The 26,076-nt window shown below is 40.8% G+C and overlaps 1 protein-coding gene across 1 annotated transcript in view; it reads right to left on the bottom strand.

Annotated features, from left to right (window-relative positions):
• Window positions 1-1,114: 1,114 nt before the first annotated feature.
• LOC147618738 (uncharacterized) overlaps window positions 1,115-26,076 on the bottom strand; it is a 48,376-nt gene continuing 23,414 nt past the window's right edge. Inside the window, exons 3-4 of the mRNA XM_086774473.1 lie at window positions 2,133-2,339; window positions 1,115-1,691 (exon numbers count right to left, since the gene is read on the bottom strand). Coding sequence (XP_086630599.1) covers window positions 1,237-1,691; window positions 2,133-2,339 — 662 coding nt within the window. The 3' untranslated portion in view covers window positions 1,115-1,236. The remainder of the gene's footprint in view (window positions 1,692-2,132; window positions 2,340-26,076) is intronic.

Below are 26,076 nucleotides of genomic sequence, written 5' to 3'. Positions count from 1 at the left end.
CTCATGTAAATGATATATGAAAATGTCAACTTTAATTCAAAAATAATTAAGCCCTAATCACTCCTTAAACAAGGATCTAAGCAAAGCTTTGATATCACTACGAGAGGAACCTAGAGAGAGAAAGTAGTGGGTTAACCTCTTACCAAGAGGGTGGACTCATCACATGGAGTTCACACGTGTTGCTCAAGGGAGTAGTCACCATGGAAGCTTGGTCTATAAGCTCCAAGGAAGTAATGTAATACATGAAGATTGCACTCATGAAGGGAGTATCACCATAGATCCACTCATCATAGGGAGTAGCATCTAGACATATTAGGAAGTGTTCCATGACACAGCTATGAAAGCTTGGGCCATAAGCTCCAAGAAAGTAATATGTATCACATGTAAAATGATCAAAAGGTTAAAAGGTACATAGGCCATGTGCCTTTTATTGTCTCAAGGTCACATTGACCCAAATCCCACATGCATAAAGATGCCCTAAGCTCCATGTCTCATGTCCCATGTACATGAGCATACTAAAATTCCTTCATTACAAAAAAATAAATATAATTATATTTCTTTATGTACATACATATGTATATATATATACACACATATATATATATATATATGTTTTATATGTATGTATGTATAAATATATATACATCATCGAGGATGCCCTACTGGCTATAGTCCTGCATCATGTAGTTGGCTAGTAATGTGTGAAATTAATAACTGCTAGAAAATAGAGTTTGTGCTGAACACCCAAACGGAATGGAAGGCCATATGAAACAAAGTTTTAAAAAAAATATCTCAGCAAATAAGATGGTAAACGTACGAAAACCTAGAGTGGTAGCAAGCTGGGCATGGACCTGGTGAAGCTACACTAGACCGTGTAGGAGTTGCTGCTGCTGCTGCTGCTGCTGCTAAGCTCAGCTAGAATAAATAGGCTGCCTCTTTAGTGCTTGTGGATACAACTGCATATTTTCATGGGGCCAGTGTGATCATGGTGGGCCACATGCCTGATCGATCCTCCCTACACTACTCTCACAAGCGTTTTCTTTAAGCAAGAGTTGGTCCATGTTTTTCAACAAAAGTAGCGCAGTCGCCTTCTCTCATCTTCGTCAGCGTCTCCTATGCCGTGATGCCTCTAATACCTTCCTAGCCATCTTCAGAAAAAGGGAAAGGAATTCTCTTCATGAATCACTTTTATTAGTTCATGACTAGGCAAATTTTAACATGCAAGCATACAATGTTTCACCTGTGCCTATGCAGTTGCCTGTTATACAAAGAAGCTAGACATAAACCGGTGGCGATACCAAGCCCAAAAGCAGTCAAAGCCGTACAAAAGAACCAAGGTGAACGTCTCAACAAGAGAATCTCTCTCACAATCTTCTGTAATTTGGCATGATTCTGCACAGCGATACGGAAGTTTCTCCATGCTTTCTGCACAAACCAACCCTGCAATCTTCTCTGGGAATGCATCAAACTTGGGCTATTTGGAAGACCAGTAATGCAATTTGTATTCAGTTCTGCTGCTGCTGGTATCACCTCTTCTTGTGCCAAGTCTTCTACATCATAAAATAAGTCCTCCTCTTTCAACAAGGGCTCCTTTTCCAAACCCATCTTATCTTCACAAAACCTCCTCGCTATGTTCAACCATCGCTTGAAAACGGCCTTTGCTTCTATTTCTGCATACATCTCCACCCGCCCTAGCATATATATACGATCAAAATGAGCAAAATTCTTTCCGGTTTACAAAGAGTCTTTTTTTTAAAATCATGTCACGCCATAACAACACCGAAAACTTTTCAATTTACACTCCTCTATTGTATAACAATCTAATCAGGTCTCCTAATCTCGCACATCTGCCCTACCATATAACTTGTGTCCAGCTGTATGTGTGTGTGTTGGGAGAGAGAGAGAGAGAGCATCCTACACACATCGGCCCTACCATATAACTTGTGTCCAGCTGTATGTGAGAGAGAGAGAGCATCCTGCACACATCGGCCCTACCATATAACTTGTGTTCAGCTGTGTGTGTGTTTGTGTTGGGGAGAGAGAGAGAGAGAGAGAGAGAGAGAGCATTTGCCCACCACCACCAGTTACATTTCATTACGTGTGCTATAAAATCTATGAAGAAAGTCAATTACCTTGCAATCCCCACAAGCTAGTCTGGAACTCTAGAGTCAACTTGACAACAATTGCACAACCCTTCTCTGCAGGAGATAAAATTGTGTCACCATGAGTGACCAAAGTGGAACCACTAAACACTGCAGTTGATAATTCCGAATGGATGGTAAAAGTAATTCCATCTCCTGTACAATGCTGGACCTCCACCAACTGGGCAATATCACCTCCTGCTTAAGGTAAAATTTCAAATAAGTCAGCATGTATCCTCACACAATACTCAAATACTGGTTAAAGTCCATCCGTCTCAGCATGAGCTAGTTACTATGGCAAATGCAGCAACCCCACCACGGTAGTGATGCAACAAGTCTTTGTGAGAAGCTTTACACAGAAGTTTAGCAGCATGCCATCCACGAGAGCAAAGATTATGCTGATAAGATTAAAATGGGCACAAATGAGGTGATGAGGGCAGGGAAAAAATTAAAAAAGAACTTGGCAAAGAGAGATTTGAATAAAATTTGTGGCAAAAGAAACAAAAGCCCCTTCGCATGTGCGTGGTCCTCCAGCACGTCGTCCCACTCACACTACACCTCAACTAGAACTGTGTCCTCTTCCCTAGGTAGGGGGTCCTTGCTCTCATGCATAGGACATGTACAACGGCTCATTCATACAGCCCAGGCCAAGGTGGCATGGAATGTCATCATTCAACCCCCCGATAACGGTGGGTGGGTTAGGCATCACTGATACAAAGCAAGGTGCTTTTAGGCGAACTCATGGTCCACGGCCTCCATCCCTTGGGATCCCTAGGGTGGGGGGGGGATAGGAAGGATTTCCTGCTTTTTGAGTGTCAAGACCCTGTGTTTTTCTCTGGACAGTATGCAGGTGTGCACGGGGATATGGTGGATAGTGTGAATGACACTAGTTTGAGGCCAAATAATTAAAGTCCTTTCACATAACCCAAGGGGACAAAGGGTTAGAGGGGACAAAGCTTTAAAACATTAAAAATAAAAGAACACCTTTTATGGAGAGATCGTGGCCCATATGCTATTATGGGGGGCCCATGCACTTTTTTTGGAGGCGCCGACTGCATCTACATGGGTGTGCTTTTTTGGCGACAGGGGGCTGCAAGCACAAGGTGGGACTTCTCTCTCTCGCTCCCACGCAGGGAAGGCTGGCGCATGTGCTGGACTGCATCAGTCAGGCTGCAGCACGCAGGCTTTCTCTCTCTCTTTGCAATTTACTGCTGGACGGGCTGTGGACTGCAGGCGCACAGGGCTGAACAGCACGTGGACACTTTCTCTCTCATACTAGAGCGAGCTGCTGCTACAGTGCACAGGAGCTTTTCTCTTGGGAAGGCAGGCGACTGGCTGCAGAAAACAAGAGGGCTGAGCAGGGAGCGTTGGGTCCAGCTGGACAGCAGAGGGCAGGTTTGCAGAGGGGGCTGGTCGGGCAAGTGCAGCTTGTAGGATATAGAGAAGCCCTTCGTGAGAGGAGGGGATTGGCATCGTGGAGATTGGATTTTAGGGGCTGTTTTTAGAGAGAGTGTATGTGTGTGTCTGTTGGTGTAGGGCTGAGGCATCTCTCTCTTTCTCTCTAGCACGTGGAAATGGAAGAACTTGGAGATTTGCTACTCTGGACATTCGCACACATACGTCACGTCTTTGGCGACCTGACAGCCGAGAGGCTCCTTTCTCTCTCTCTCTCTTTGTTATGGAAAAAGCACAGAGTTTTTCTGTGGTAAACAGCCCTGGTTTTGGCACCGTGTTTGGATGGTGTCTCTGTGGGTTTCTCATGGAAACAGGCCTATAGTTTATGGGATACAGGTCTTTGGTTTCAGGTGGAAACAAGTCCATAGTTTCTCAAGGAAACATGTATTTGGGTTTCTCCAGGAGATAGGTTACATGCAGGCAAAAGGTACATGAATGGACACATGTTTGGTACAACCTTGCTATACTGATTGGGCAGGGGACAGGGAATCCACGACAGAGATGGATAGTACCCTTGGAAGGTAGAGAAGGTTGGTACAGGTGTGAAGATTGTATGGTATGCTGTGCTGTGATGCGAGTTCTCTTTTGAGAGACAGTTTGGGAGTCTATGTTGTGATGTAGAAGCACTGGATGTGTCAGGGTGTGATGCTGTTCATAGGGTGAGAGGCTATAGATGGTTGTGGTGGCAGCCCTGATCATGGGAGAAAGCTTCTGTATGTAGGACTCAATGTGTGAGAGTCTTTTGATGTGAACAATGGCTGGACTTGTTTGTGGATGCCGAGTGGATATGAAGCCATGATACAAGGTATTTGCAGGCTTCAGGAGTTCTACTATGACAGCTGAGTTCCCAGCCTTATTGTAATCAAAGCTCTTATAATCAATTAAAGAAATACCGCAAGGGGCGCCACTGCGTTTTGGGGCCAATCGATGTCCGTGTGCTATTTGCAGGAGCACTCTAGCTCCCCTTGTTTGTTTTCCTTTTCTAGGTCCTCAATGGTGTTGAAATGTTTTATGTGCGAGTGTTTGTTTCACTGCCCATCAGATTTCTGAAGGCTTGGAGCATGGTGTGGCAGCCCTTTGCCCCCTTTGCCCCCTTTGCCCCCTTGCCCTCGAAAAGGATCTCCCCATGATGGTTTTCAACTATAGTTCATGGGCACCCCGTCCGAGGCAGGTATGGCACATCGACCCCTCTCCTCTCAAGGTCACAAATGATCTATCCCAGCATCTCTCTGTAAGCCCAGCGGGGCGTGTAGTGACAGACTCAACCACGTGTCCAAGAGATAAAGATATAGAGAGAGAGGAGAGAGAGAGAAGAAGATTGTAAGATTCCTCCCCAGTCTCTCAGGATGTCCAATATCTTCCCCTGTAGTCAAATCCCTCTTCAAAAATATAAAAGATCTTGTTTCTACCTGTTTTGGCCTAGAGAGAGAAAATATTCTAGAGAGAGATTATTTAGATTTTGGATATTTTTGGATGAAAAAATATCTCTTTGTATTTAAATAAGTTCCCCCAAAATAGAAATTCAAAAAGATTTTCAGAAGGTGCATTAGAAATCAAGTATAATCTGTTCAAGAGGCCTTATCCTAGGGGTCAAGATTTTTTCGAAATTTTAAATTAATGTTCCTATGGACCAATAAGATTCATCCAAATGTAGGGAGGAGATAAATGAAAGAATAAAAGGAAAATCCTCCAAAAATGAGTAAATACTCACATAAGATGAAGAGTTGACTAAGGACAAGGTTAATAGTTAAAAAAGAGAGATATTTAGAAGAAATGATGCATTTTTGACACCTCAGTATGGGAGAATTCTCCTCATGAAGGAGGCCCCTATTTCACATGTGTGGGAGAGTTTTAAACTCCCAAATAATGAGATATTTTTATCTCTTCTCTCTCCTGTTTCAACTAGATCCAAAAAGTGGACTAAATTGACCCAAAAATGGTCAAAAATTGACCAAACTGATCTAGAAAATTTTAGAATCAGTTTGCTTGGTTAGAGGCTCACTTTTTCCTATAAATAGAAGTCTCCTCCTTTGTTGAAGCTTAATAGTGTTTTTGCACTGTTACCCTACTTCTCCCAAGAGTCAAAAACTGTGAATTTACTCATAATTCATTAGTTTTTGACCTTTTCCTCTTCTAAAGATTGGTGGCCACTCTTGTTTCAAACAAGAGTAGATCCCTTAAACCATCAAGCCAAAGGAAAGCTCTCAAATTCTCCTTGTAAGTTGGAGATTCTTCTCTTTTCTATTTCATTTTATGGTTTTTATGATTTTTGTCTTATCTAAAATGAATATGATGTTATGCCTCATTGAAAAAAGGCATTCCCCTCTCTTCTTTAGTAAATCCAACCATTCTTTATCCTAGATGAATGATTAATGGATAAAATCAAGTTTTTCATAATGTTTCTCTTAAATGAGTAGAAAATGTTTACATTAGAATGATTTAAATTCTCTTGGTGAAATTCTAATTAATTTTAGAGAGTTAAAAATTAAAAAATGATCAACCATACAAAAGAGATTATGGCGAAATTTTCTAAAATTATGTAAAATAAGTTTTACTTTAAAAAAAAATCAAAAAGAGTAATTCCCATCGTATATATGTATTCTTAAAGTGTTATTTTTCATCCTAGGTATAGAAAAATGCATACTAAAAATATTTTATTAAAAAAGTGTTACTTTCTTTAGAATTAAATTCTATGCATAGAAAGGAAGCATATTGAAATTGTTAATTTGATTATAAAAGTGTTATTTTTATCATAAATGATTTTATGCATAAATGGATGTATAAAAGAAATTCTTTTATATTAAAAGAGTGATTTTCATCATAAATGATTTGTATGCATAAACATATGCATAAAAGATAATTTTTATATTTAAAAGAGTGATTTTCATCATAAATTATTTGTATGCATAAACATATGCATAAAAGATAATTTTTATATTAAAAGTGTGATTTTTATCATAAATGATTTTTATGCATAAAAAAATTCTTTTATATTAAAAGAGTGATTTTCATCATAAATGATTTATATGCATGCATAAAAGATTTTTTTATATATTAAAAGTGTGATTTTCATCATAAATAGATTTTATGCATAAATTAGATGCATAAGAGAAATTCTTTTATTCTAAAAGTGTAATTCCTACTAAATTGGATTTATGCATGAAAAGATGCATAAAGAAATTATTTTAATCCAAAAGTGTTATTCTCATCAATTTTGATTTTATGCATAGAAAGATGCATAACGAAATCTGTTTTTATTTCAAAAGAGTTATTTTCATCAATTTTGACTTTATGCATAAATAGATGCATAAAGAATTTTATTTTTAATTCAAAAGAGTTATTTTCATCAATTTTGATTTTATGCATAGTAAAATGCATAAAAGATTTATTTTTATTTTGAAAGTATTATTTTCATTGAAATTGAATTCATGCATAGATAGATGCATAAAGAATTTATTTTTATTTTGAAAGTGTTATTCTCATTAAAATGGAATTTATGCATAGTAAAATGCATAAAAGATTTATTTTTATTTTGAAAGTGTTATTCTTATTAAAATGGAATTTATGCATAATAAAATGCATAAAAGATTTATTTTTTATTTTGAAAGTGTTATTCTCATTAAAATAGAATTTATGCATAGTAAAATGCATAAAAGATTTTTATTTTTAATTTGAAAGTGTTGTTTTTCTTAAAATTGAATTTATGCCTAAATAGATTCATAAAAGGATTTTTATAAAAGTGTTATTCCTACTAAAGTTGTCTTTATGCCTAATTAGATGCGTAAAGATTCTTTATATTAAAAAATTAGAATTCTCTTACATTCTATAAATAGATGTGATGAGATGTGATAGGAATCAGATAGATGTAAATGGATGGATGGAAGTGATATGAATCAGATATATGAAAATGGATGAATGGACGTGATGTCGTGTGAATTAGGATGTGACTGAACGGTATAGGATGTGAAGGAATGTGAATCGTGATATGATTGAATGATAAGGGATGTGAATGAATGACAGCATGGAAATCGGATGTGAATGGATGATGTGGTTTGATGTGTGAATGATGTAGGTTAATGTAGATTGATGTATGGATGATGTGGTTTGATGTGTGAATGATGTGGGTTGATGTAGATGGATGAATGGATGATGTGGATGTGGATGTGGATGTGGAAACGGATGTATGGATGTGGATGTGGATGTATGAATGTGAATGGAGATGTGTGGATGTATGAATGTAGATGTGGATGTGGATGTGGATGTGGATGTATGGATGTGGATGTATGAATGTGAATGGGGATGTAGATGTATGGATGTGGATGTGGATATGGATGTATGAATGTGGATGTGGATGTATGGATGTGGATGTGGATATGGATGTATGAATATAGATGTGAAAATGGATGTATGGATGTGAATGTGGATGTGAAAATGGATGTATGGATGTGGATGTGGATGTGGATATGGATGTATGAATGTGGATGTGAAAATGGATGTATGGATGTGGATGTATGAATGTGGATATGGATGTGTATATATGAATGCGGATGTGAAAGTGGATGTATGGATGTATGGATGTGTATATATGAATGCAGATGTGGAAGTGGATGTATGGATGTGGATGTACGAATGTGGATGTGTATGTAGAATAATGAATGCGAACGTGTATGTGAAATGATGTGACGTCGATATGAGTAAATGGATGAGATGTGATGACATGTGAATTGGGATGTGAATAAATGATATGTGATGTGAATGAATTTGAGGTGATGAGATGGAAAATGATGTGATTGGATGACAATGAGTACACATATGAATGGAATGTGGAATAAGTAATGTGGACTGATGAGGGATAATGTGGAAAGAAGAGAGTTCATTATAGAAACTGTAATTGTGACCTGTTTGTAAATGACTGTTTTATGTCAAGAATGCTGGGGAAGCATTTTGACCGTCTTGTGATTAAGGTCGTGGAGACCTAGCTGACAAAGTTGCTACAGCTAACGGAGAGTCAACGGAGGACGTCTCGTGTAGCATGGTCGGTCGAGGTCTTGACCAGCCTCGGTTCGAATTAAATGGTGAGCTTCCAGTACGGTGGATGAGGGACCAAGGAAGCGGCCTATGAGTGAAGCGCTAGGTGACCTGCGAAGGATCCTAGAGGGTGCTGACCATACGGTGCTCGGGCTCTGGGTCGTCGAAGATACCCACGTGCATCGTGGAAGATATTGGAACAAGGAGTAAGAGTTGTTTTTTGAAACCGGGGTGAGCGTTCTGGTTGCCAATGATGCCATAGATACTCCGATGTGAAGGAATGATTGGAAATAAGGATTCAACCAGAGATTTTGAGGATTGTGATAAATGACACAATGATTTCATTAAAGGATTGTTTTAGAGATAGCTGATGCTGAGAAAAAGGCAATTTCATAGTGGGTGTGTAAGTGGTGTGACTAGTTTTATGTTTGCATGAACATCCGGCTAGGGGGCCTAGAAACTCTTTTCCCTGGTACCCCCTAACCAAATTCCTAATTGGATTCCATCACTACAGTGGTTGGGCGGTTAGCTAACCCATGGTACTGGATGGGGTTAGGCTGGACTAATGGATCCGTAAATCGAGACTCAATTTCTGTTTAGTTCAATAGATGAAGTAAATTTCGGACAAAAATTGTTCTATGGAAAAGAATCAACGGCTGTGCCTCTCAAGGAGGAAAAAAGCATTGGTCTCTATGATCCAAGTACACTCTTTTTCCCTGTTCTGACTATGGGACTTACGGGTTCGGTTAGATGAGCTCAGTTAGTTAAGGTTTTTGACTACGTTAGGAAAAAGTTTTCCTGGTGGAATCGCCCGTACTTTCCGGGCAAAGGAAGTTTTTTCGGGTTCGGTTTTGGAAAAACCGATGGATTAGTCTCTTGTTCGGATATTCGTGGGCGAGGCCCCGAGTGTGGGACCCTGCCCCGCGACGCAAGAAGTGCTACTTCCGCTGCTAGCACCCCTGAATTTGTTGTGCGGTGGGGACAGGGATCTTACAGTTAGTATCAGAGCTATTTGGCTAATGAGGATCAACCGAGAAGCCAAATATGTCAAAAATTTATTAAGAAGCACTAAAAGGTAATTGTGTGATAAAATTCATACAATTTGATATTTAAACTGAAATTCGTAAATTGATAATTGGGTCTTTAGATGGAAGTACCGCAATTGTATGGAATCCCTGACTTGCTTGAGGCCTAGACATGATGGTATTTACCTTATAGTTCCAAGAACCATGACTACCCGTATATACCGAGAGTATAACTGCAGCTCTTTACTGGCAGTATATACGAGTAAATCTAAGACTTAAAATTATAAGCATTAATGCTATCTAGATGATGAATTCGAATGTGGTTGATATGATTTTTAAATTTTGGTTGTGAATTGATGAGTTGATTTGGATTTTGATTGAAAAATGATGATTCTTGAAATTTAGTTGAAATGTAATAAGCTGAGCAAAACCACAATGAGGATGAATGGGACGAGTCCCTATGATGATGTTCATAACTAGAATGACGTTAATGACTTCAGCAAATCACTATGAGATTAGTGGATTATGCTGGCAGATTACTACTTCTAAATTTTGATCAGTGGATCAAGTTAAGGGATGATAAATTAAAAATCTGAAAAATTGAAATCCCCATGGACTGTTCAGATGGAAAAAATCAATCTGATGGACCATTATTGTGTTAAAGATATGAATGAGATATTCTGAATGAATTGTTATCTGATAATGTGTTCTATATGAGTATCTTTACCCCATGATTATGTGGAGAGCCAACCTATTTAAAGAACCCTGGAATCAGTTGAATCAAAAACTAGATTGAATCATAAATAAAGAAACTTAACAAGAATTTTCCTATTGATAGGAACATGGATCGAGGTCGTCGTGGTAGAAATGTTAATCCCCAACTCGATGAAGAAGAGCTCGACCTGGATGTTCGTAAAACTCTTCATAGTTCGCAGCCTGGTCCCTTCAAGGTTGAGGGGGAACAGTTAGGTGAAGTTGTAGAAAAGTGGTTTGAGGCCATGGAGGAATACTTTGATGTAACTGGCTACAATGAGAGAAGCAAGATGGCTCTCGCCAGGTTAAAGATTGTGGAAACAGCCAGGGTTGCATGGAGGAATCACTGCGAGACAAACCGTCTCAACCGAAATACCCAAACCTGGACTGATCTCAAAATTTACCTAAGGAAGAGGTTCTGTCCTCCCGGCTTTTTAGAAACAAAGATGAACGAATTCTTAGAGTTAACCCAGAGGAGTAGAACTATTAAAGCATATCACCAAGCATTCGCCCTCCTCCTCAGATACTCGCCTCCGCTGGATGAAGAACAGCTGATGGCCAGGTTCATTCGGGGACTGAACGAACCTTTGAATATCCTGGTGAAGAATGCCAAGCCAGTTTCCATGGCCGATGCAGTTCAGATGGCGAAGGATTTCGCCAAAGCCTTTGATGTCAAAGTCCCGCCAAAACCAGCACCATCACCTTTCAAAAGGTTTTTATTCCTAGAAGATGATTCCAACCTTCCTCCGCCTAAGAGATATTAGGGTCAAACCCAGGATATGGGAAGTTCCAGAATGGAAGAAATGTCCTTTTCCCGAAACTCAATCCCTTGGAATTCAACTTCAGAAGTTCCACCCTTGAACAAGAGAGTGAAATGCTATAACTATCAAGGGTTTGGACATCACAACATGGATTGCCCAACTCCTTTTGGATCAACGTTTTCAGGGCAGGAAAATCAGGGATCAAGATTCTAGACTCCAGTCCCTTCCGTCCAAAGTAATCAGGGTTCTATCTGCCAAAATTAGGAAAATCCCGGAGGTAGACCCTCTATCCAACCTACAGTTTCAATCCAAAGTAATGCAAGACCTCCACCTCAAAATAGGGGAAGTCAAAGAGAGTTGTTCCCAAATCGGCCGTTCACTTCCAAGGCAGTAACGCTGCAAGTGATTGAAGAAGAAGGAGAAGATGAAAGAGATCATACTCCACCTGCGAGATGAGGACATCTCGCGTTTTTTAAGTGGGGTAGAATGTAAGATTCCTCCCCAGTCTCTCAGGATGTCCAGTATCTTCCCCTAAAGTCAAATCCCTCTTCAGAAATATAAAAGATCTTGTTTCTACTTGTTTTGGCCTAGAGAGAGAAAATATTCTAGAGAGAGATTATTCACATTTTGGATATTTTTGGATGGAAAAATATCTCTTTGTATTTAAATAAGTTCCCCCAAAACAGAAGTTCAAAAAGATTTTCAGAAGGTGCATTAGAAATCAAGTATAATCTGTTCAAGAGGTCTTATCTTTTTTTTTTTTCGAAATTTTAAATTAAGGTTCCTATGGACCAATAAGATTCATCCAAATAAAAGGGAGGAGATAAATGAAAGAATAAAAGAAAAATCTCCAAAAAATGAGTAAATACTCACATAAGATGAAGAGTTGACTAAGGACAAGGTTAATAGTTAAAAAAGAGAGATATTTAGAAGAAATGATGCATTTTTGACCCCTCAGTATGGGAGAATTCCCCTCATGAAGGAGGCACCTATTTCACATGTGTGGGAGAGTTTTAAAATCCCAAATAATGAGATATTTTTATCTCTCCTCTCTCCTGTTTCAACTAGATCCAAAAAGTAGACTAAACTGACCCAAAAATGGTCAAAAATTGACCAAATTGATTTGGAAAATTCTAAAATCAGTTTGCATGGTTAGAGGCTCACTTTTTCCTATAAATAGAAGTCTCTCCCTTTTTTGAAGCTTAATAGTGTTTTTGCACTATTACCCTGCTTCTCCCAAGAGCTAAAAACTGTGAATTTACTCATAATTCATTAGTTTTTGACCTTTCCCTCTTCTAAAGATTGGTGGCCACTCTTATTTCAAACAAGAGTAGATCTCTCAAACCATCAAGCCAGAGGAAAGCTCTCAAATTCTCCTTGTAAGTTGGAGATTTTTCTCTTTTCTATTTCATTTTATGGTTTTTATGATTTTTGTCTTCTCTAAAATGAATATGATGTTATGCCTCATTGAAAAAAGGCATTTCCCTCTCTTCTTTAGTAAATCCATCCATTCTTTATCCTAGATGAATGATTAATGAATAAAATCAAGTTTTTCATAATGTTTCTCTTAAATGAGTAGAAAATGTTTACATTAGAATGATTTAAATTCTCTTGGTGAAATTCTAATTAATTTTAGAGAGTTAAAAATTGAAAAATGATCAGCCATACAAAGGAGGTTATGGCAAAATTTTCTAAAATTGTGTAAAATAAGTTTTACTTTTTTTAATCAAAAAGAGTAATTCCCATCGTATATGTATTCTTAAAGTGTTACTTTTCATCTTAGGTATAGAAAAATGCATACTAAAAATATTTTATTAAAAAAGTAATACTTTCTTTAGAATTAAATTCTATGCATAGAAGGAAGTATATTGAAATTATTAATTTAATTATAAAAGTGTTATTTTCATCATAAATGATTTTATGCATAAATGGATGCATAAAAGAAATTCTTTTATATTAAAAGAGTGATTTTCATCATAAATGATTTGTATGCATAAACATATGCATAAAAGATAATTTTTATATTAAAAGTGTGATTTTTATCATAAATAATTTTTATGCATAAAAGAAATTCTTTTATATTAAAAGAGTGATTTTCATCATAAATGATTTGTATACATAAACATATGCATAAAAGATATTTTTTATATTAAAAGTGTGATTTTTATCATAAATTATTTTTGTGCATAAAAGAAATTCTTTTATATTAAAAGAGTGATTTTCATCATAAATGATTTATATGCATAAAAGGATTTTATATATATTAAAAGTGTGATTTTCATCATAAATGGATTTTATGCATAAATTAGATGTATAAGAAAAATTCTTTTATTCTAAAAGTGTAATTCCTTCTAAATTGGATTTATGCATGGAAAGATGTATAAAGAATTAATTTTAATCCAAAAGTGTTATTCTCATCAATTTTGATTTTATGCATAGAAAGATAAATACAGAAATCTATTTTTATTTCAAAAGAGTTATTTTCATTAATTTTAACTTTATGCATAAATAGATGTATAAAGAATTTTATTTTTAATTCAAAAGAGTTATTTTCATCAATTTTGATTTTATGCATAGTAAAATGCATAAAAGATTTATTTTTATTTTGAAAGTACTATTTTCATTGAAATTGAATTCATGCATAGATCGATGTATAAAAGATTTATTTTTATTTTGAAAGTGTTATTCTCATTAAAATAGAATTTATGCATAGTAAAATAAATAAAAAATTTATTTTTATTTTGAAAGTGTTATTATCATTAAGATGAAATTTACGCATACTAAAATACATAAAAGATTTATTTTTTATTTTGAAAGTGTTATTCTCATTAAAATAGAATTTATGCATAGTAAAATGCATAAAAGGTTTATTTTTAATTCGAAAGTGTTATTTTTCTTAAAATTAAATTTATGCCTAAATAGACGCATAAAAGGATTTTTATAAGTGTTATTTCTACTAAAGTTGTCTTTATGCCTAATTAGATGCGTAAAGAATCTTTATATCAAAAAATTAGAATTCTCTTACATTCTATAAATAGATGTGATGAGATGTGATAGGAATCATATAGATGTAAATGGATGGACGGAAGTGATATGAATCAGATAGATGTAAATGGATGGACGGAAGTGATATGAATCAGATAGATGTAAATGGATGGAAGTGATATGAATCAGATAAATGAAAATGGATGGATGGAAGTGATATGAATCAGATAAATGAAAATGGATGAATGGATGTGATGTCCTGTGAATGAGGATGTGACTGAATGCTATAGGATGTGAAGGAATGTGAATCGTGATATGAATGAATGATAAGGGATGTGAATAAATGACGGCATGTGAATCGGATGTGAATGGATGAAGTGGTTTGATGTGTGAATGAGTGAATGATGTAGGTTAATGTAGATTGATGTATGGATGATGTGGTTTGATGTGTGAATGATGTAGGTTAATATAGATTGATGTATGGATGATGTGGTTTGATGTGTGAATGATGTAGGTTAATGTAGATTGATGTATGGATGATGTGGTTTGATGTGTGAATCGGATGTGAATGGATGATGTGGTTTGATGTGTGAATGATGTAGGTTAATGTAGATTGATGTATGGATGATGTGGTTTGATGTGTGAATGATGTGGGTTGATGTAGATGGATGAATGAATAATATGGATGTGGATGTATGAATGTGGATGTGGATGTGGATGTGGAAATGGATGAATGGATGTGGATGTGGATGTGGATGTGGATGTATGAATGTGAATGGGGATGTGTGGATGTATGAATGTAGATGTGGATGTGGATGTATGAATGTGAATGGGGATGTGGATGTATGGATGTGGATGTGGATGTGGATGTATGAATGTGATGGGGATGTGGATGTATGGATGTGGATGTGGATATGGATGTATGAATGTAGATGTGAAAATGGATGTATGGATGTGAATGTGGATGTGGAAATGGATGTATGGATGTGGATGTGGATGTGGATGTGGATATGGATGTGGATATGGATGTATGAATGTGGATGTATGGATGTGGATGTGGATGTGGATGTGGAAATGGATGTATGGATGTGGATATGGATGTGTATATATGAATGCGGATGTAAAAGTGGATGTATGGATGTGGATGTACGAATGTGGATGTATATGTAGAATAATGAATGCGAATGTGTATGTGAAATGATGTGACGTCGATATGAGCGAATGGATGAGATGTGATGACATGTGAATTGGGATGTGAATAAATGATATGTGATGTGAATGAATCTGAGGTGATGAGATGGAAAATGATGTGATTGGATGACAATGAGTACACATATGAATGGAATGTGGACTGATGAGAGATAATGTGGAAAGACGAGAGTTCATTATAGAAACTGTAATTGTGACCTGTTTGTAAATGACTGTTTTATGTCAAGAATGCTGGGGAAGCATTTTGATCGTCTTGTGATTAAGGTCGTGGAGACCTAACTAATAAAGTTGCAACAGCTGACGGAGAGTCAACAGAGGACGTCTCGTGTAGCATGGTTGGCCGAGGTCTTGACCAGCCTCGGTTTGATTTAAATGGTGAGCTTCCGGTACGGTGGATGAGGGACCAAGGAAGCGGCCTATGAGTGAAGCGCTAGGTGACATGCGAAGGATCCTAGAGGGTGCTGACCATACGGTGCTCGGGCTCTGGGTCGTCAAAGATACCCACACGTGCGTCGTGGAAGATATTGGAACAAGGAGTAAGAGTTGTTTTTTGAAACCGGGCATGGATATGGTTAATTGACCTTGCTGGTCCTCCAACGGATGAGTCCATGGCTCTTCTATATGGATCTGTTGGTTGGTCTTGCTGATCTTCAACGGATATTCCATCTTGATTTTTATAAGTGATTATATTGCCGGGTACTATGAGCTAGCAACTATTGAAAAGGCCCCTAAGCGTTCTGGTTGCCAATGATGCCATAGATACTCCGATGAAGGAATGATTGGAAATAAGGATTCAACTAGAGATTTTGAGGATTGTGATCAGTGACACAATGATTTCATTAAAGGATTGTTTTAAAGATAGCTCATGCTGAGAAAAAAGCAATTTCATATCGGGTGTGTAAGTGGTGTGACTAGTTTTATGTTTGCATGAACATCCGGCTAGGGGGCCTGGGAACTCTTTTCCCTGGTACCCGGGACAAAACCTAACCAAATTCCTAATTGGATCCCATTACTACAGTGGTTGGATGGTTGGCTAATCCATGGGACTGGATGGGGTTAGGCTAGACTGATGGATCCGTAAATCGAGACTTAATTTCTGTTTAGTTCGATAGATGAAGTAAATTTTGAACAAAAATTGTTCTATGGAAAAGAATCAACGGCCGTGCCTCTCTCAATGAGGAAAAAAGCGTTGGTCTCTATGATCCAAATACAGTCTTTTTCCCTGTTCTGACTATGGGACTTACGGGTTTGGTCAGATGAGCTCAGTTAGTTAAGGTTTTTGACTACGTTAGGAAAAAGTTATCTTGGTGGAATCGTCTGTGCTTTCCGAGGGCAAAGGAAGTTTTTCCGGGTTCGGTTTTGGAAAAACCGATGGATTAGTCTATTGTCCGGATATCCGTGGGCGAGGCCTCGAGTGTGGGACCCTGCCCCGCGCAAGAAGTGCTACTTCCGCTGCTAGCACCCCTGAATTTGTTTCACGGTTGGGGACAGGGATCTTACAAAGATGATGGCTAGGGTCACGCCCTCACACTCTCACGTCTTTGGATCACCATCATGGCCATTGCCTAGGTTTGAGCAGTCCCTTTGACCCCAATGACCCCCATGAGCACAGGTAGGGGCTTAGCAGCACTTATGCCACGTGATGGGCTCTTTGCAACAACGAGACCATAGATGGTACATTGGTATGGCCACCCTCCCCAAGCAGAGACCATTCGCTTCATCACACCCTCCATGGATGCTAGAAATGTTTCAGGGTGACTTAGAGAGAAATTAGCAGCAGCATGCAACCTTCCTGTGCATGTGGAGCCTTGGTCCCTTTCTCACTCAGGACGAGAATGATCTTTTCCGGTATTATTTTGGCTTCCCCCTCTCCCCCAAGGATGTAGTCCCACTCGGAGAACAGCTAGCCATGGAGGGAGCCTCCCCGCTTCTCTTTTTATTTTTTCCTAGCATTTCTACCTCGTCCAAGGATTGTAATCTACTTGTAGTAAGAAGTTTCCCTTTTACTATTTGAATTATCTCTTTTTGGAGAAAAAAATCTTGCTTCTTCTCCACCACAAAACATAAGGTTGTTCTGTGATTATCTCTGTGTGCACGAGCATGTGCACTTGCTGCAATCTGGACAAGCCGCTCTTGGAAGAAAGACAAATCAAAATTTTCTCATATGTACTAAAAGTACTACAAATTAAAACTCTCTCTCTCTCTCTCTCTCTCTCTCTCTCGCAATTTAGATGCCTAGAGTACTATGCAATACCAGGGAGGTTTCATTGCCTCTTCAAAGAGGGATTTGGCCCCACTGTCTCAGGTCATTGACTCTCCCGACTAGCGATGCATGGGACTGCATTGCTACAAAGATTACCTATTGAGAGAGACACATATGCAGACCACATATACCTCACAACCCCCCATTTTGAGCTTCTTCCATTTGACCCAGGATGGAGGCCAGTGATACCATGAGATCTCTGACCAAGATGCCCCTACTCGATTTCCCAGGCAGGGTACCTTCGCAGTACCACCCCGTCTCCAAGGTGTCTCCTTAGACAGAGTGATCCAGGTTCAGCGCGCTAGATGCCCCAAACCCACTAGTCCGAGGAGATGCTCCACTCGACAGCTTCAATCCAAGAGATCCTCTAGAGACACACGAGTGCCCCTCCATAGACAAAGTGGACTTGGAGAGCCTCTATGCACACATTGATGCTGAGGACCCACATTGATCCCACCTGATTGTATTACTGCATACTTGACATTCACATGGATGTTTTCCCTTCAGTTCTTTTTTTTTCCGAGAAAAGATCCTTTCATTAGTTATATAAAAACGCCTGTAGGGCTACAAAAGATCCTCTCCTGCTCATAAGAAAACAGAGCAGAGATCCAAGCAAGGTAGCTAGGGAGACTCTCCCTAGGTGCAGAAAAGTACAAATATCAGTACAAAGAACTGAGGGGCTATATCATACAATAGGAGGGGGGAAAAGCCAAACAGGTGGCCTGTAGTGCCAGCGGGGGGAAAACCGCGTGTAGGGTATAGAAGGGGCCGTTGCGCCAAGTGGTGTGAAAGGCCTGGCACCACAAGATCGCCTCATCCGGATGCGATCATACTGTCCTCGCAGGGTGTGGAAGGGGCCGTTGCGCCAAGTGGTGTGAAAGGCCTGGCGCCACAAGATCGCCTCATCCGAGTCACCCCGGATGCGGTCATACTGTCCTCGCAGGGTGTGGATCAACTCCTGCCAAATCCCCCGAACAGTCTCTGCTGGTGGCTCCAGTCTCCCCTCAAAGGCCCTGAAACACTGGGCTCTCCAGGTGAACCAGATGGTGAGGCTGCTGAGGAGCTCCCATCGTAGATCCCTCTCCGGTGTCCAGCCGGCGGACGAGAAATCCGATGAAGGAACCAGGCGAGGCTGGCCCCTAATGACTCTGATGGCCTGGCTGTCCTGCTCCGTCTCATAGCCCATAGCAGGCCCTGACGAAGTCGACCAAGCAGTGGCACCCCACGTATACATAACCTCTGGAGAGAGGGGGGCCAGAATACGCAGCATCCGCAGCCAAATCTATTGCGCCTGAGGACAGTCCCATAGGCAATGTCTCTGTGTCTCCATAGGGTGGCCGCATCGGACACAGGCCACCGGAAGACCACTGTAGACAAGCCAACTGCAGAGCCCCTGTGGGCGACCAGCCACACTGGAAAGTCGAGATCCTGCGTGCCTATCGCGACTAGCCCCCAGAGCCTGGTCCAAAAATCCTCCAGGAACTCTTGTGAGAGTCCCTGTAGCCGTCAATGCTCCGATACAGTTGGAGAGACCATCCTCCTCACCGTCAAAATATGTCGCCCAACCGAATAGTATACTGGAAAAAGGTGATCTCTGTGGCCTCGGCGGGGGATGCATGAGGATCATGCCACTCGTACTCGCCAGGGTCCCACTGGCAAGGGGCGTGCTGCATATGCCCATATACGCCAATCAGAGTCCACATCTGCAGGGTCTGGGTCAATATGCCACTTCCAAGAAGCGGCAGCCACTACCCGTATCCTCTGAAAAATGCACTCTGCAACCAAAGGCGACTCCACCTCCACTCTCTGAAGTCTGCCCTCATCCTGGATCTCATAGTAGAGGCATCTACCATCCTCAGTGCAAGCTCTGACAGCAATCAGGATCTCCAATTGTGTAAAGGCTCCCATCCACCATGGGGCCACTAGCTCGAGAGGCGTGAACCACTCCTCTGTGAGTGCCTCCTGAATGTCATTCCTCATAATCAGCCCCCCTCCTGAATGTCATTCCTCATAATCAGCCCCCCTCTAAAGTGACTCAGCCTCTCCACCTGGATCTCCTCTGGGAGGCTACAGAAGGCCTGCCACAGTCTCCAAAACTACGTGCTGGGCCTGCCGCCAATGGTCCCCAGGCTAGACGAGGCCGAGAACCCAGCATATGACCCTGCTCTGTGCGAACCGCTGGGCTCCAGATGAGCGACTGTCTGGCCCGCTCCTCATCACAAGGAGGAGGTCTCTGAGAGAGACCTGGTCTCAGCAACTCCCAAGCTCGTAGGATGCTCAAGGCAAATCTGTCCTCCCATCCTCTACTGAGGCCTGTCCTCCTCATCTCTATGAAGATCCATCGTATCTCTGGAAGCAGCCCCTGAACAATAAGCTTCCCCAATAAGGCTCTACTCTGATCAACTGGATCTATAATGCCCAAGCCCCCCTGGGCCAGTGGAAGTGTAATAACTACCCAAGCGACCTTAGCCCGGGCTGGCTGACCATCCCGCCCAGACCAAAGAAAGTTCATGATCAGCCTCTGTACCTAGCTGATGCAAGAGCTCGAGAAGATCCAGCAAGACGTGATGTACCACCACATGGTCGCTAAAAGCACCTGATTTGCCACCACCACCCTCCCAGCCAAGGATAGCCGAGCTGTACTCCAATACAAAAGCTTCTTCCGAATGCTCAGAAGAAGCGGGGTAATCTGCTACTCAGGTGACAATCTAGTCCAATCTGGCATCCCAAATACCGCACTGCTGTGCCAGGAGGAATCCATCTAAAACCCGAGTCTGGGCTCCATGCCGGCGTGGGAGCGCTACTGATCCAAAAGGCCACTATCTTGCGCCAATTGATCAATGCCCCCGAAGCTGCACTAAAAACCTGAAGCGACTGCTCTGCCCTCTGAAGATTGGCCTCCTGGCCATGCAAAAATAAACCCGTGTCATTCGCAAACTCAGCATCGAGCAGGTCCTCCCCCCGGACTGGGAGCTGGAGACCAACCTCCTCTACCGTCAGATACATGCTCATAGCCTCAGCAAAGAAAAGAAAAAGAAACGGGGCGAGAGGACACCCCTGACGGACTGATTTGGTCAACTCAAAACTCGGCCCCCGTCCTCCTGCCATCAGCACCTGGCTACTATGAGCTGTGGAATATAGAGCCGCCACTCCTCGAATCCAAACTGGCTCAAAGCCCAGGCGAAGCATAGTGCCCTCTAAGAAACTCCAATGGACTCGGTCGTATGCCTTCTCAAAATCGAGAAGCATCATGACCAGGTCCTCACCGAGAAATCTAGCTCGGGCCATCACCTCCAGAAGGTGAAAATGTTGTCAAGGATACTACGCTCCTTGACGAATCCTGTCTGGGTAGCATGAATCAACTCCCCTAGGAAGGGCTGGATCCTCAAACTAAAGGCCTTTGCTAAGACCTTGTAGACAGTATTGAGGATCGTAATAGGTCTCCAATGCCGAATATCATCTGATACTCCCTCCCCCTTGGGGATAAGAAAGATCAAGCCCTCTGAAAAGCTCTGTGGCATCGCCCCAGTGTCCAAAACATACTGAAAGCCCCTGCGGAGGCTTGGCCCCAAAAGGTCCCAATAGCGCATAAAAAAGGCAGGCGTCAATCCGTCCTCCCCAGGGCAACTATGGTGCGGAAGGACTCTCAAGGCCTCAACAAGCTCAACCTCTGAAAGAGGCTCACCCAGAACTGTACGCATACGCAGAATCACTGACATCATTCCAGAGGGAGACTCACAGCGTGGAGTGGCACTATTTCATGTGCAGGACAATGCACACCAAACCTTGGACTCCTGTGCAAGACAATGCACACTTGACCTCGGACAACTGGGATGGATCCCTGGCTGACTCGTCCTAGACTGGGCTCACATGGGACCAGTTTACCATCCCAGGTCCTGCACTGTCTGTATAGATATGTCGACGTGGCATCCAAGTGCAGGATGCACGTGACAAATGCATTATGAATCCTCCAATGATCCGGTAGCTGAAGACGATAAGAAACATCACTCATCTTCTCAATCACCTGAAAAGGCCCATGGTACCGCATACTCAGTTTAGGATATAAGTGTTGTTTACCCTTCATTTTCCTGAGTCTAGCCTTCTCAAATTTCAAAAGCACCCAATCATCACCCAATCAAAAACCAATGATCGACGGTGAAGGGTTGTTGCTTTTCTCTGTTTCTCTTGAGTCCTTTGAAGATCCAACTTGACCTTCTTGTAAGCCTCATCCATATTCTCCACAAAACAATTTGCCTCGGAGATCTTATCTTTTGTATGAAGGATCGGTACTTTCTTTCCACCTTCCACAATCTCGAAAGGTGCCTTACCTGTTGAAGTGTGAATGGTGTTGTTGTAAGCAACCTCCACCAAAGGAAGATACTTTTTCCACTCCTTAGGATCCGAAACATAACACTTTAGAAGATCCAATACAATTGAGTTGGCAATTTCCGATGGCCCATCTGTTTGTGGATGAAAATACGATGAGAACTTCAATGAAGTCTTCACGTTCTCGAACAATGCTCTCTAAAATAAACTCGCCAGTCGAGGATCTCGGTCACTAATAATAGATGTGGGCATCCCATGGTGCTTGAAAATATTTGTCAAAAATATCCTCACCATTTGCTCTGCATTAATCTTCTTCCTGACTGGAATGAAATGAGCCTGCTTACTGAAACGATCCATGATAGTCTAGATGCCATCATTCCCACTCTTGGTCCTAGGAAGATCAAAGATAAAATCCATAGCAATACTCTCCCATGGCCTATCTGGAATAGGCAAAGGATGAAGTAACCCAGGAGTCTTTTGACGCTCATACTTCACCTTCTGCCAAATGATACAATCACGAACAAAAGCATCAGCATCCCTGTGCATATAGTAGGCCAATAAAAGAATGCCTCTAAAGCTTTTACTGTAGCCTCAATACCACGATGGCTTGCATAAGGCGGAGCATGGCATTCTGTCAAAACCTTCTGCCTCAGCTGCATTCGATGTACAAAGCTGAACCAAGCGAAATCTATGTCCCTTTGCATGTGCTTGAGAAGAGAATGCACAGTGGTAAGTGGATTGCAATTGATGCATAACCTCAACCAAATGAGTCCCACATCTTTGCCTTATATTATGATGATCTTCCAAGTGTGTTGGAGTAGAATGATGGCCCCAACAATGGATCCAACCAAAGCTGTCCAGAAATTATAGCAAATCTGTCCAAAGATTACAACATATGTAGTCCTCATGTAATGCCCATTCTCCACATGCTAAACATGCCACTTGGTCAAGGAATACTTCCATCAAGCAAACCATGTTGTTGTACATACTCCATTGATTGCCAAGTAGCCTCATCCATGGGCAAATGCTTCCATACTCCATTGATTGCCAAGTAGCCTCATACATGGGCAAATGCTTCAATATCCCTGTTCCTCAATGCTCTTGTCCTCTTGTCTACAATCCTCTCCGGCTCATATATTATCTCTCCTTCTTTATCCATTGGTGGTAGTTCTTCAAGCTCTTGAGGAAGAGAACCCAAAAACCTCTTGAAGTTAGAAACATGGAACACATTATGGATTCTTGTGGAAGGAGGTAAGTCAAGCTTGTAAGCCAATTCACCTACTCTCTTGACTATCAAATATGGTCCATTATACTGATGAGCCAACGTTGGGTTGGAAGAACCTTTGAGGATATTGTGACGGCTCTTAGGAAGCTTGAGTAACACATAATCACCTTCCTTGAACTCCACTTCATGTCTATGCTCATCTGCATTTGCCTTCATGACTTCTTGAGCCTTCTTCATGTTGTCCTTACATAATTGAAGAAGCTGTCTCATCCTTTCCAACTCATCCTTGGCTAAAGGATTAACCATTTTATCCTCATGAAAGGCAATGGATGACACATGCACTTGATAGCCATAAAGAGCTTCAAAAGGTGACATCCTAATACTCAAATGCTTGCTGAAATTATGGCAAAATTCAGTAAGATAGAGCCATTCATCCCATGATGCTTACATGTCATGACAATAGTGCCTCAAGTACACTTCAAGCCATTTGTTTGTGCACTCCATTTGCCCATCTGTTTGAGGGTGATAGGCTGTAGAGGGATTGATTTGAGTAACCAAGTTCTCATACAATGTCCTCCAAAAAGTTCCCATAAACTTGGTATCTCGATCACAAACTATATTGAGTGGCAATCCATGTATCTTGAATACATGCTCCATAAATTGCTTGGCAATGTGAGAGGTTCCATATGTAGTCTTGGAAGCAATGAAATTGACTGATTTGGTGAGTCTATCCACCACCACAAAGACTTGATCCCATCCATGCTTCATCTTTGGTAGACCCGTGATGAAGTCCATAGAAATGTGAGTCCATTTCCCATCCAGAATAGGCAAAGGATAGAGTAAACCACTTTGCAATTGGTGACTATCCTTATTCCTTCGGCATGACACATTCTAAAATAAACTTCTTTACATCTCTCCACATGCCTCTCCAAAAGAAGCTTTTGCTCACTTTGTCAAATGTCTTGAGTACACTAAGATGACCCGAAAGTGGTGAAGAATGCATCTTGTGAAGCACCTTGGGAATGTAAGATGAGGTAGGAACCAAATACACCTTATCCTTGTGCCATAAGAGACCATTCCGAAGCTTATAATGAGGAAATTCTTCACCCTCTCCTTGCTGTAATTTTATGTAAATATGGGCAGCATTCTCATTGACAAGATACTCCTCTTGAATCCCTTTGATCCATTCACTATACACTTCCATAATTGATGTCATAGTGCAAGCCCACATTCTAGACAATGCATCCGCTACTACACATTGTCCTTTCCCGGAGTGTAGGATATCTCGAAGTCATATCCTTGGAGAGTAGCCAACCACCTCTTTTGTTTGGGAGAAAGATTGGGTTGGGAGAGGAAAAATTTCAGCACGCTATGATCACTTCTCACCTTGAAATGAGTACCATAAAGATAGTGATGCCATTTCTTGATTGCATGAAGTATAGCCAACATCTTTTGCTCATAAACATGCAATTCCATCTCCTTCTCGGAAAGCTTTCTACTCTCAAATGCAATGACACCATGCTCTTGATATAAAACTACTCCAAGACCTTTTCCACTTGCATCCGCTCAGACATAGAATGTCTTTGTAAAGTCCAGACAAACAAGAATAGGAGCTGATGTAAGCAAGGCTATGAGCTCATTAAAACTCTTGTTGGCAATGGCATCCCAAAAGAAAGCTTCCTTCTTGAGTAGATCGGTAAGAGGTGCCGCAATAGATGTATAATGCTCCATAAATCTTCTATAGAAAGAAGTCTATAGAAAGAAGATAGCCCCAAAAATCCTCTCAATTGAGTTGCATTGCTAGGAATTGGTCATTCTTTGACACATGCCACCTTCTTTGGGTCCACTCTAATTCCATTCTCCCCCACCAAATGTCCAAGGTATTCAACCTCATTCACCCATGAAGGTACATTTAGTCTCCTTTGCAAACAATCTATGCTCCCTCATGACTTCAAATACTTGCTTCACATGTGCCAAATGTTCCTCTTTGCTCTTGCTATAGATCAATATGTCGTCGAAGAACACAAGCACAAATTTGAACAAGAAAGGAGCCAACACCCAATTCATGGGTGTGTGGAAAGTGGCCGGGGCATTCGTAAGACCAAAAGGCATGACTATAAAATGAAATAATCCCCTTTTAGTCCTAAATGCCATCTTCTCTTCATCACCCTTCTTCATCCTTATTTGATGATATCCCGATCTCAAGTCAATCTTGGTGAATAACTTGGCCCCTTTAAGCTCATCAAGAAGATCATCGATGCGAGGTATGGGGTATCTATTCTTGATGGTGACCTTATTCAAATCACGGTAATCTATGCATATACGAAAGGACCCATCCTTCTTCTTCACCAATAGAATGGGAGATGCAAACGGAGATTGTTAGGGTTGAATGAGACCCATAGAGAGCAAATCTTGCACTTGCTTTGCCACTTCCTCCCTTTCCACCTTAGACAAACGGTAAGGAGGCTTTTTCACGACCGTTGCATTTGGTTCAAGCACAATTTGGGCTCTTGCAACCCGCCAAAAGCTCTTGTGAAATGGAATATACATGAGCTGCATTTTTTGCATAGTTTGCACTTTTGGGCATATCATCACCCACAATGCATGCATGATTCCTTCCACCGGGGTCAAAAGGAAACTCATCCTCTTCTTTAACAAAAGGAAACTCATCCTCTTCTTTAACAAAAGAATGATACTCCGAATCCTCCCCATGTGTCTCTTCATTTTGCAATCTTGAAACTCTTCCATGTCATGAGATGGTTTGGAGTCATCATCCTCATCCATGATAATCATAGTAGCCACCACTTTCTTTGACTTGCAAATATGCCCGGGTGACCACTTTTCTTTGCATTTGAAACAAAGGCCTTTGCTCCTCAATTCCTCAATCTTAGGATCATACATCCTT

The sequence above is a fragment of the Cibotium barometz genome, chromosome 34 (assembly GCF_041138505.1).
Source record: "Cibotium barometz isolate CiBa-2024 chromosome 34, ASM4113850v1, whole genome shotgun sequence".
Taxonomy (NCBI): Eukaryota; Viridiplantae; Streptophyta; class Polypodiopsida; order Cyatheales; family Cibotiaceae; genus Cibotium; species Cibotium barometz.
Note: the sequence above shows the minus strand (reverse complement) of the source record. Positions and strands in the feature narration are given on the sequence as shown.